Here is a 12847-nt window from a genome sequence, read left to right on the forward strand (position 1 = left end):
CTTAGCATCTAGGAGAGTCTCAGAAGAAATTTTTGTTAAATGACTGACTGATACCTTAGGAAACAAGCAGGATAGAGAGACCAAGCAAAGCCTCATGAAAGACATAGTTGGAACTGGGATTATTTACCCTGAATAAAGTAGATTTAGAAGGATATGGCTTCTGTGTTGAAATCCCCAAAGGGCTCTATTCCAGGAAGACAGATTAGACATGGTCTGTGTGGCCTTGGAGGGCAGAGTTAGGACCACTGCGAGAAGGAGGTATCTTTCTGGAGAGAAGGCTTTGTGTCAGAGCTAAACAAGATGGGCCAGGCTGCCGTGGGGATAAGTTCATTGTCACTGGATGGATGAAAGTAGTGGCTGCATGACCATAAAGGCTGTTGTAAGGCACTACCAGGTTGGTCTGAATGATAGCTGAGAATTCTAATCTCAAGAATTGGGCTTCTTAGATCACTATCCCAATATATAAAAAACCAGGGACTGTCACGATTGAAACGACCAGATGGACAACCGAACAGCAGGCTGTGTGGTGCAACCAGGCTGGCAGGGAGGCAGTAAGGGGTGACCAGGCCAGTGGGGTGGCGGGGGGGGGGGGGGGGGGGCGCAGTTGGGAGCGTCAGGCCAGCAGGCAGAGGCGGTTAGGGGTGATCAGCCTGGCAGGAGGTCAGTTAGGGGAGATCAGGCAGCCAGGCAGGTGAGCAGTTGGGAGCCAATGGTCCTGGATTATTATGAGAGGGATATCCGACTGCCAGTTTAGGTCAAGGATCAGGCCTAAACTGGCAGTTAGACATCCCCCGAGGGGTCCCAGATTGGAGGGTGCAGGCTGGCTGAGGGGACTCCCCCTCCCGTGCATGGATTTCGTGCATCATGCCTCTAGTATTTATGAACTGTTTGTGGGAGATCACATGTCTGCATGCATTTCTTTTCCTCACGTTTCAGATGTCCCAGGCAGGCCCAAGTATCACATCAGAGCTGAGAGGGTTTGGGGATACCTTCTATCCTGCAGGGTTAATTTAAAAAGCATATTTATTTCAACCTACAAACCAGAAGGCAGTGTAGAAGAAGAAGAAAACTTTATCTATCTCTGGCCTAGATAAGAGATAGCCTAGAGGAAGAACTGCTATTTTAGCTCCTCTTCTCAGTTTGTAAACAAAGATATAGAGGCCTGGGCTAGGGCAGAACCTTGCTTAACTTTGGTCGGTGGCCAAGCTGGGACTTTGTTTTTGGCCTCCCAGCCATATCTAAGTGTCAGGAGACTGTTCGCCTAGATGGCTTCCACATGGTTCCCACGAGATCCTGCTCTGCCTCTGGTCTTGGGCACTGAGAAAGGAGACTTAGAGATGGATTGTGGAGAGGGAGGAGTTTGTCTCCAGAAAGACATGGTCATGTACCCAAGGTATGTCTATCTGCACTCTGCTAAATTGCCGCTCTATATGGAGTGGCCACCAGATGGCGCGCCTGTCACAAGCTCAATGCCACGTGGGCTGGAACAGAGTAGCAACTGCCCTGTAGACAGGAGGGCATGTGCCCTCTCAGGGTTCCCAGCCCCACCTGACCTGCTTCACTATTTTCAGGATCTCCCTGGTTTCTCCCCCCTGCAATGAGTGGGGTTGGGGGCAGTAAGAATTGCTGTTGATAGTAGTAGCCAGAAGGCATAGGTGGACACAAGCTCTGAGATCTCATAGCAGGGATGGATCTAGCAGGAAGAGGTTTGTGGGCTTGAGTTCCTTATATCTCCATCTTTAACTTCCCACAGGCCTCTTGTTAGGGTTGAGTTACTCCTTTGAAATCAAATGTAGCCATGAATCAGAGTTGAGGAGGGGGTCAGAGGAAGCTTGGAGAGTGGAGGAATACTCTAAATAGGACTGTGAAAGGCTTTGCTTGAAAGGCTGAGGAAGGCTTCCAGGACCTCTGGTGCTTCAGGCCTGTGATTCTCAGGGCTTTGTGTGTCGTCGTTGTCGTTGTCGTCTTCTTCAAATAAATCTTTATTGTTCAGATTATTACAGTTGTTCCTCTCCCCCCCATAGCTCCCCTCCACCTGATTCCCTACCCCACCCCATGCCCTTACCTCCCACCTCTGTCCTCAACCATAGGTATTTGATTTTTGTCCAATCTCTTCCTGCACCCCTCACATCCCCTTCCCCTTGAGAATTGTCAGTCCACTCCCTTTCCATGTCCCCAATTCTATTATATTCATCAGTCCATTCTGTTCATCAGATTTTTCATTAACTCAATTTTCAGATTCACTTGGTAGGTATGTATTTGATGTCATTTTGTTGTTCATAATTTTTATCTTTTTTTTTTTTTTTTTAAATATATTTTATTGATTTTTTACACAGAGGAAGGGAGAGAGATAGAGAGCTAGAAACGTTGATGAGAGAGAAACATCGACCAGTTGTCTCTTGCACACCCCCTATCGGGGATGTGCCCACAACCAAGGTACATGCCCTTGACCGGAATCGAACCCGGGACCTTTCAGTCCGCAGACCGACGCTCTACCACTGAGCCAAACCAGTTTTGGCCATAATTTTTATCTTTACCTTTTCTTCTTCCTACTTTCCTTCCTACTTTACCTTTCCTCTTTCTACTTTCTTAAAGCATATCCTTCTGCATTTCATGTAATCCTGGTTTGGTGGTGGTGAACTCCTTTAGCTTTTTCTTGTCTATGAAGCTCTTTATCTGACCTGCAATTCTGAATGATAGCTTTGCTGGATAGAGTAATCTTGGTTGTAGGTTCTTACTGTCCATCACTTTGAATATTTCTTGCAACTCCCTTCTGGCCTGCATAGTTTCTGTTGAGAAATCAGCTGACAGTCGTAGGGGTACTCCCTGGTAGGTAACTAATTGTTTTTCTCTTGCTGCTTGTAAGATTTTCTCTCTGTCTTTTGTTCTTGGCATTTTAATTATGATGTGTCTTGGTGTGTTCCTCGTTGGATTCCTCCTGTTTGGGGTCCTGTGCGCTTCCTGAAGGTGTAGGTCTATTTCTTTCACCAGGTAGGGAAAGTTTTCTGTCATTATTTCTTCCATTAAGCCTTCAATATTCTGTTCGCTCTTTTCTTTTGGCACCCCCAAAATCCGGATGTTGGTATGCTTTAAGCCGTCCCGGAGGCTCCTTACATTATTCTCACACTTTTGGATTCTTCTTTCTTTTTGCCTCTCTGGTTGGGTGATTTTTGCTTTCTTATATTCCAGATCTTTGGTTTGATTCTTGGAGCATGTTGATCTATAGTTGAGCTTCTGTATATTCTTTATTTCAGACAGTGTATGCTTAATTTCTGGCTGGTCCTTTTCCATTTTTTTTTTTATTTTTTTTTTTGCATTCTCATTAAGGTCTTTGAAGGTCTCGCTAAGCTCCACGAAGGTCTCATCAAGTTTCTCAGCAGTTTTTAGAAGATTCTTGAGTAACCTTATAAATGTGGTTTTGAACTCTTATGTTGTCCAGTAGCTTGCTTTCCTCCATTTCTTTCATTCGTTACATGTTTCTTTGACTCCACATTCTGCCTGCTTCCCTGTGTTGATGGAGTGGCTTTGTGTGGTAGGTGACCTATAGGGGCCAGTAGCTCAGCCTCCCCAATCATCTGGGGTGGATGCTCTTGGTACACCCCTTTGTGGGCTGAGTGCAAAGTCTTGGTGTAGTTAAGCTTTGCTTGCTGTTGGTACACTTGAAGGAATTGACCTCCAGGCCAATTGGCTGTGAGAACTCGCTGTTTCTACAATATAATGGAAGAACTGCTGCACTGGAGACACACTTATGGGGCAGGACTTGTTTCAGTGGGGCTTTGGTGCTCACTGAGTCTGCCCCTTGAATGTGTCACTTATGAATGTGAGGAGTTGAAATCTGGTGTCTTACACTGACCACTAGGTACACTGGCTTCTGGATCTCCAATAGGTTGCTGGTCAGCTACTATCTGAGGCCACCTAGCAGGAGCTACAGCAAGAACTACAGTTTTCTCCTCTTTGCTTGGGGTTTGGAGGTTTTGGAGCTGACTCTCAGGAGCTGCAGTTTATTTGGTTATGCTGTGATAGGGCAAGCCATTCTTATGCAAAAGCCACTGCTTGGAGCTTGGGTGGGTATGTAGATTGTGCGGGGTGGAGTCTTAGGGAGTCACTAGGCTAGGGCATGGCAAACAGCGATGGCTGCCAGTCAGCTGTCTCTGCGTCTCTGATCACGTCCCCACGTCTCGCACCCCAGAACAGTAAATAATTATTCCTGCGTACACCTCTGCAAGCAAGCCACCATCATTTTCCGACCTGATGGCAAACAGTCCAGCTTCTCCCCATAGGACCCATAGTTTGGGTCCCCTGTGTCTCCTCAGAAACTGGATTTCAGAGTAATTGGGAGCTTGTCTCCCTTTGGTTGAACAAAACAATGCCCGCCGCAAGCCCTGATCAAGTGCCTACGTACCTCAGCTTTTCAGCGTTTGTGCACATCTCGATGCTCTTTTCTCTTTCCTTCTAGTTGTAGAACTTCCACTTACCCAGCTTTCCCATGGTTCTGGGTGATAGATGTTTTGTCTTTTAGTGGTAGTTTTGAAATTGTTGTGCAAGGCAGTAATTTAGGTGCTTACCTACACCGCCATCTTGGATCCTCTCTTCTATGTCTATTTCCCTGATTCCCCAATGAGCCTTTTTGGATTTGACTGTGTCTTAGCTGCCATTCTGGGAAGACCCTGTCATGGTTTGTATTTTTTTCCTAGATAGGAACCCCCACATCTTTTCTTCTTCTTGGTTTCCTTTCTGCAATCCCTCATATTTGGAGTCATGGGGAAGAGGAGGACAGGAATGGCCTCTGCCTCACACCTGTCAGCATCCACATCTGTTGATTCCTTTGCTGATCCATTTCCCATCATTGTCTGGGAGTTTGGGTTGTGCCCCTGTTCTTGTTTAAGGCTCCTGTCATCACCTGTTTCATTCTTATTTTATTTCCTTATGCTGCCTCAGGCAGGGAGGCCACACACAAACTCTAGTTCTGTGCTTTCCCCACCCCTAGAGGGGTATCCGCTCTCCTCTATGTCCATAGTCTAGTTGCCCTCTCCTTCTGTTGGCCTGGCTCTCACCTCCCCTGGCTGTTTGTAGCCAAGTAGGAGTGGTTTGCCATCTGGCCCTGGCCCTTTGCCCCTAGATTGGCTGGCTCAGGGATACCCACTGGTGGTAAAGCAGGTGCTGAGCTGGTCATGGAGGAGCCCAGCCAGAGGCCCACCCTGAGACATGAGGTGGGATGATCTTTAGCACTACCCCCCCTCACCCCTTGCCCAGCTGGAAAAAACAAAACAAAACAAAACAAAACAAAAAAACAAACAAAAACAAAACAACAACCCTTAGCATCTGCCCCAGTTTCCATCTGCTTCCTTATGGCTTGGAATGCTGAGCCTAGACCTTAGCCTACCCTCCTGCCTAGCATCTGGTAACCTGGGACCTGTCTGGGCTTTTTTAAGGATCATTCAGATCCAGAATGCAGCCTAACACAAGAGGCATTAGCAAAAGGGTGCATTGCATTAAGAGCTTTATGATGTAGAAGAGTGTCAGCCCCAGAGAGACTGCCTGAGGCATTAATCTCAGCCCTTCTCTAACTGTGACCTTGGGGATATCACATTCTCTCTCTTTTCCTTGGTTTACTTGCTGGCAAAAGGAGCCAAATACTAGCACCCATCTCATAAGATTGTGAAGATGAAATAAGGTAAAATGAAGCTAAGAAACACACAAAGAACAGAGCAACCTCAGTGTTAGCTATTACCATTGGAGTCAGAAAACCCAGGTTTCCATCTTGGTTCCACTAGCTGACCTTGAGCAGGTCCCTTTCCCTCTCTGTGCCTCAGTTTCCTTCTCTAATATGGAATTATGCTCTCTCACTGCGGCGAGAATATAGGATTGCAGGGAGAAGGTAGGTGGAAGTGTGTTGTGTGTTGTGAGTTGTGCACATGAGTAGTGTTATCATTAATTCTTAATTTGCTTACTTTTGCAGAGAGGGCAGACACTAGGCCATACAGCTCAGCAGATAAGGCCCTGGGCTGGAAACAGAGTGTCATTCTTGAAGGCTAGCCTGGGCCAGGACATGCTGCTGGCTTCCGGGCCTGGGGAGGGGCTCTTGAACCATCCTCTCTATGGGGCGGTGTGCGACCCTACCCAGTCTACCAGGAACCATTATCTCTGGAGGCATCTTGATTTAACCTTTTGACTTGTTGGGTTATCTTGGGGCCCCTGAGAAAGATGGAGGTGATAGCTGGAAACAAAATTTGGAATGGTAAAGCAAAACTTCCTGGTAACAATACTTTCCTTGCTGTAGATCAGAGCAGAGGGCTGGAGCTGAGGTTGGGATGAGGATCTCTTGCTCCCTGTCTTAGCTGGTGTCTGCAGTGTGTGAATCAGGTCCAGAGAGGTGTGTGGGTCCTGGAAGCTCACAGGCATCACTGCTATCTCCTCCTCACCCTGTGTCCTCTCAGTGCAGTCCACCTGGGGAGAGATATCTCTTAAGCATTGGATAAGTGGATTTCCCATCCAAACTCCTTCAGGCACAAGCCAAGGTAAAGGGTCTGGTCCTCTTTGGGCAGAACTGATGGGAGAATTGCCTGGTGACTGCAGAGGGACAGGACCTACACCCTGCAGGAGGTCACCAGGTTGTCTTCAGTAGCTCAGCCCTATGTAGCTGGGGAGCGGAGAAACCCCAAGCTTGTCTGCCTCTGCCTCCTCACAGTGAGTCCTAAGAATGCAGTATGTTCCCTCTCTGAATTGGGTAAGGGGCCTTGTTGATTATATCCCCCTGCACACACATGGAAATGAGTTTAGATTTTCTGAGCACACACCAGCTGGCTGGGGGGAGGCATCCCAGAAGGCTGCTGGCTAGGGAATGGGGAGAGGAGGGAAAGGAGGAGAGGGAGCCAGGCCAAGATGAAAATTTCACCTCATAGCAGAGCAAAAAGGGCTGCTGAGTGCTCCCCGCAGCTCATCAACCCTCCCCCCTTCTTCCCTCTCTCCCACCGACTCACCTACCTTCGGTGCTTATAGGCTCAGAAGGAGCCATGTCCACTCAGGCCAGCCTATCCTCTGAGAAACACGGTCTTCAGGGTGCAAAACACTGAGCTGGCCGTTAGCGAGGTTGCCTGGTGGTAGACTTGTCTGTACCCTCAGAGAGGTCCTCCCCCTCTTCTAGGCCAACCCTTTCATTGGCTTGGGGGGTGGGGTGGGGGCGGGGAGGGGCGTGGATCTGAGGCCCTAAGAGGGAACCAAAACTACCTCAGATCACAGAAGATCCAAGTCTGTCTTGTCCCAGTCCACTCAGGTTCTCCTGTGGAACTGCCCGGGAAGGAATGACTAAGGTTCCACAGGCGGTGGGCACTGTGCCCCACTTGGGTAGCCTGGAGGCAAGAAAGGCTGCGAGGGGCGGGGGAGGGGTGGGGTGGGGTCAGGCATTTGACTCCGCCTCTTCATGCTGGTATCGGTCTGTGCTCGGGTGCTGGCTCAGTCTCCGCAGCCAAGTCCACGAGATGACACCGCCTCCGCCCAGATGCACCTCTCTCCGCGTCCCGCGCTGCCGCATTCCCGGCCCACAGGCTCGGTCCGGACTCTCGCTGCAGTTGCTACTGCTGCTGCTCTGGGCGGCCGCCGACACCCAAGGCCACCCGAAGAGTGGACCCCGCATCTCTGTTGTCTGGAAAGGTAGGTGGCATGCAGTGGGGTGGGGGGGACGGGACGGAGCCCGAGATATGATTCCTCTCGGGTGGGTGCAGAGTGTGCGGCACTGGAGAGGGTGCGTGTGCGAGGCTCTGTGGGTCCCGGGTGCTACTCTCCGGGAGAGGATGGGTCTGGATGAGTGTGAGTGTGCGCTGGCACACTGGAGCCGCTGGAACACAGGGGAAGTGGGTGGTGGGGCCGGAACCCAGGCTAAGACTCTCCAAGTCCTCCCGCAGCTGGGAGCCGCAGCGCCGGGGCACCGGGGAAGGGAGCGGGGCCCCTCTCTCCGCCCAGAGGCGCTCTCTGTCCTCCAGCACAGGGCCTCTGTGCAAGGCTCTCCTGGGCTGGGACCTCCCCCAAGTCCTTCCTGAGCTGCGGGCTCCGCTGTCGCAAGGAGCCCTGGCTGGGCCAGAGACGGGGACTCGGACTCCTTGCTGCCGCTGCTCCGCTCTGGCTGTGGGAACAAAGACCCTGCTGCCTGCCCTCGCCCGGGACCCAGGACCCAGGCCGGTTAAGGGGTGGGCACCCTGTAGCGTGCTGGGACTTGGTGTGGTGCTGTGGAGGCTGGGCACCAGGGCGCTACCTCTGCAATGCCGGCACCAGCACCGGCGATCGGCGCCCCCCCCACCCCCCCCAGTCCGCACGTGGCAGTTGTTACCAGGAATAGGTGCCAGCGTTGTGGGCACAGCATAGGGTGGGGTGCGGCCGTTGGGACCCCACGCAGCGGATCTGGGACAGGGGTGTAGCTTTTAGGCTACGGTGGATATACGAGTCTGAAGGACAGGAGTCTCCCTCAGGGGTGCCTTAGTTAAACAATGGGTACGAAAGCCGGTTAGGTGGGGTTTGAGGTTTTATGCCATGAGGGATTGAGCTCCCCTCTTCTGCATTGCACGTAAATGCTTCTCACCCCCAGGACAACTGGGTTCTGTCCCCTAATTTGGTGGTTCTTTGACCCCCTGTGGTGGAGGTGGACTCAGGGTGGGGGTTGGAGAAGCCGCCTGGTCTGGCCCTGACAGGGCCCTTTGATGACTGAGGCGGTTTGCAGGGATTGCCAGAGCCTGAACATTATCTGGGGCAGGTATTCTTAGCAGAGAGAGAAAACCCCACACAAAACCAATGGCATGAACTGCAGCTGCAGCAGAGAGAATGTGACTTGCACAAGGTCACTGGAAAAAGTGCAGACAGGGCTCTGATCTGGCATAGGACCAGTGCTAGCACTGGGTTAGGGAGGGGAGAAGGATTTAGGCCACACAAAGGAGGGACTAAGGGGGCCAGCTCTGTAACCCAGCCCGAGGTATTCTGGAGGGAGTGTAGCAGAGTGGGTGGACCTCTGGTGTTTACTCATGATAGACACCTCCAGCCCAGGCTTCCTCTGCCTTCCCAGCATCTTGGCTTTGGGTCAAACCCTTTGGCTGTCCTGGACAGCCCAGCATTTGGGCCCTCTCAAGGGGATAAACGGCCATTTCTAAGTGTTCTAGCACTCCCCCCCCCCCCCCCCCCCGCCAACCCCCTTGCATTTGGCTCTGCTTGCCTCCACTCCCCAAGACTTCTGAAGATCCTTCCCCCCACATATATAATGCACACCAATTTCTTAGTACTTAGTACTCCATCTCAGGCATTTCATCTTTCCACCCTGAGCTATTTGAAGCTGCTTTCAGTTCTTTTGCCCACTTTTCAAAGCTCCCAAAGCACCTTTCCCTTCCATGCAGTTCACTATAATAGCCACTCTGGCTGTGCCCTCTGCTTGGTAATACACTAATGTCCCCCGCTGGGATCTGCCAACCCCTCACTTGTCTCGTTCTAGGGCAGCCTGTAGTCTCCTTCCTCAGTGCCAGGCACCCCACTGGCCAGACAGACCCTACCATTTGCCTGTCCCTCAAGACCACCAGCTGGTGATGGTATGCCTGGCTGACAGCTGCCTTCCATTTCCTGTGGGGTGACACATGGACAGAAATGGGCCTGGGCAGGGCAACCGCAGAAGTGGGGTGAGAGGAGGATCCCCTTGGCTTTGCTGTAGTAGAGGCCTAAGTTCCTGTTTACTTGGGGTAGGTGGAGGGCAGCCTCCAGGAACAATCAGATGTAGGATAATGGTGGTCCTGAAGCCACTTCTCTATGAGGTATAGGTTGGCATTAAGTTTTAAGTCAAGACAGGTGTGGGACTGGGTATGGAGCTCCGGCTCTTCTTTGTAATCTATTTTTTGCTACATGGACCCCTACATCCTAGGGAAAGATTAGATTAGGAAGTTCTGGGAGGTCCCAAACTACACTTGCCAGATGTTGAGAACTCTTCAAAATATTGAGCCCTGGTCCAGCAATTCTGGGCAGAGAGGGATGTGCTAGCACTAACCTGCTAGGTGTTCTTGAGCACCACACTGTCTCTGACCCTCAGAACACACCAGAGCAGGAAGGGCTCTGAGATTGTCCCCTGAGGACTGTCACTGATGCACGGGCCAGTCAGAGATACGACTGTTTGGGCCTGCCCTTCCTGCAAGCAGGGGCTGGAGAGGAATGGGTGTAGGTGAGTGTGGGAGATTGGCTTGCCTGTGGAAGCTCTGCACCCCTCCTCATTTCATCCCCAGTTAGAGGAGATGGAGAAGCTCAGGAAGGTCCTGACCCCCAAGGTCAGAGATGAGCCAACCTGCCCCCAAGGAGAAACAGAGCTACCTGCCCAGCTGGTTCTGCCTCTCCCTTGTCCAATTAAACAACAGGATGTTATTATTGACTTGAGGCTGCTGGGGAGCCATTATGAAGCTGCTCCCCAGGGCAGGGGTTGTTGTCACCCCCTTTAGGGGATGAGGTCACAGCTGGGGCTCCCTAAGCATCAGCATTTTCAGTGGAAATCCTTGCCCCATTGGGGACTTAGATGTGCTCTTCACCTTCAGGGTGAACCCCCTGCAGAACAGAGAGGAGGCAATTCCCAGGAGGAGATGGGGGTGGTCCAAAGCTGGGAGAGAGATGCTCGGTGATGCCTCTAGGAGCTTCCTGCCAAGGTCTGTGGCCCTCTGTCCTGAACAGTGAAGGTTCTGAGAGCAGGCTGGAGTGAGTGATGGCATGGGCTCAAGATGACCGTGGTGTCAGGGGAAGAGATCCCAGCTCTGGCCTGATTTTCTGTGTGACTCTAGGCAAGGGTTTGCTTTTTTTATGAGCCTCAGTTTCCTCTAATGTCCAAAGTGAATGGAGGGAGGAGTTATACTTATGAGAGCACTAATTTCCTGCGACCCCTACCTCTCTGGTGGTAGGCCCATTCAGATCTTAGCTGTAAGGAGAAATTGAAACCTGGGAAATCACGGGAAATCCTTGAGTTTCATGTTCTTTTCTTTTTCTCTCATGATCTCTGAGAATCAGCTGGAGGAAGTGGCATATTGGTTTGTGGCCTGAAAGGTAGATGGTATTTCAGCATTTTTGACATTTGCTGGGGCCAACCTGTGATGGTCTTGGGGCTGTGCTGGGGGCTCCAGGATGAGAAACTAGACAAGTCTGAAGACTTCTCAGTGTAGGTGGAGAAATAGGAGGTCAACTTGCAGTTACAATGAAATGTGGCAGAGGGCAGCTGTGGGGGTTGAGGAAGTACATAATCCAGTATCCCCAATTAGGTAAGACTTCCTGAAAGAGGTGTTCTGCCATGATGGCAGGAGGAGTAGGAGACAGTGGGGGATGGGAGGGACAGGAGAGAGCACTTGGCATGACAAGATTTCTGACCCTAAAACTTACAACTAGGACCAGGGAGAGGAAGAGGCAGTGAGTGGGAGATATTGAGTCAGGCTTGGCCTCCAGGTTTTGGGAAGGTTTCTTGCAGGAGGTGACACGTGAGCTCAGCCACCTGACTTCCAGAACCAGCCCTGTGTGGGGAGGACCATGGCTGTCTGGAAGTCCTCCCTAGAGTCACAGCTTGCTGATGGGAAGCTGGGGCTGGGTCCTGGGAGACCAGAATTTTCCCCCAGCACCAGCCAGGCCCTGCGGAGGGAAGAGGGGGAGGCAGATGACCTTCCTCTGACCTCCCAGGAACTTTCACCTTCTTAAGGGGGGTCAGAGGAGGGGGGTGTAGGTCACTCCCCGGGGTGGGAGACAGGGAGAGCTGGACATTCTTCTATGAGGAGGGCCAGGCTCAGCCCAGGGAATAGGGTCCAGTTGCCTGCAGGGGGCAGTGGTGGGAGTGGGTGGCCCTTGTGGTGATAGCTGGGGCCCCATCTGATATCCTGTCCTCTTCCCCCGGCCCCATGTCACTCATTTCAGCCACTATAGGGCCTGTGTCGCAGGAGACTGACCACACTTCCCCTGCTTTGGGGCTAGAAACTTCCTCTTCTCTTGGTTTCCTTTTTTGGCAAGGCCTGGCTGCCCCGGAAACCTCCTCTCTCTCAGGGCAGGGGAAGAAGGGGTCCTCTACAGCAAGGAGGACTCGTTGGTCCTAGCAAAATGGGCTTCCACCTTCTCTAGCCGGCCCAAACCACAAGAGACCAGGAGATCCATCCCCTCCCTGCCTCTATGGGGGAGGGGAGTGGTTCTCCACCTCCAAGCCCTTTGCTTCCCAGCCTTGGCCTGTGTCCTGCTGTGTTTCCAGAACTGTGCCCTGGCCTCTGCAAGGCCTCTCCATCCCTCTGGGACATTGTGCTGAGAGTTTTTCCTGGGACACACAGAGACAGAGCCGCCACTTCCCCAGTCCTACCTGGTAGCCTGGCCCCATTCCCACCTTATCTTCCCTCACCACTCTCCAATTCCCACATTTTCTTGCCTCAGGGCTGTTTCCCTGCACCCCATTCACTCTTTTCTTCCTTTCTGCCCGTGCTACCTCACTTCCTCCGAGGAGCCTTCAGCCCACACAACCTGACTGGACAGAGTTTAGGACGTCAGAAAAAAAATCAGATCTGCTGAGCTAACCACAAGTTCCACAGATGGGGAAATTGAAGACAATGATGACAGAGACTTGCCCAAGGTCACCTAGTGATACCGGCATAGCTGGGACCAGGGCTGTGTCTTCTGCTCCTGGCCTCAGTTCTTGGCTTCCCAACATTTGCCTGTCTGCCTTCATGCTCTGTCCCAGGCTTAGAGTTCCCTGAGTCCCTTTCCTCCTTGGCTGGCTCAGCTTGAGCCCAGCTCTTACTGCCCCAGCACTATCTGCTGACATGAGCCCTACTGTCATGACCTTCCTCCATTCGGGATCTTAGATTTGGGCCTGCTCAATGCA

At 51.7% G+C, this 12847-nt stretch overlaps 1 protein-coding gene across 1 annotated transcript in view; it reads left to right on the forward strand.

Moving 5' to 3' along the window:
• Positions 1-2398: 2398 nt before the first annotated feature.
• Positions 2399-12847, forward strand: part of SEMA7A (semaphorin 7A (JohnMiltonHagen blood group)) — a 28658-nt gene continuing 18209 nt past the window's right edge. The window contains exon 1 of the mRNA XM_084905770.1: positions 2399-7650. Coding sequence (XP_084761896.1) covers positions 7302-7650 — 349 coding nt within the window. The 5' untranslated portion in view covers positions 2399-7301. The remainder of the gene's footprint in view (positions 7651-12847) is intronic.

The sequence above is a fragment of the Pipistrellus hanaki genome, assembly GCF_964339955.1.
Source record: "Pipistrellus hanaki genome assembly, chromosome: 1".
NCBI classification, from domain to species: domain Eukaryota; kingdom Metazoa; phylum Chordata; class Mammalia; order Chiroptera; family Vespertilionidae; genus Pipistrellus; species Pipistrellus hanaki.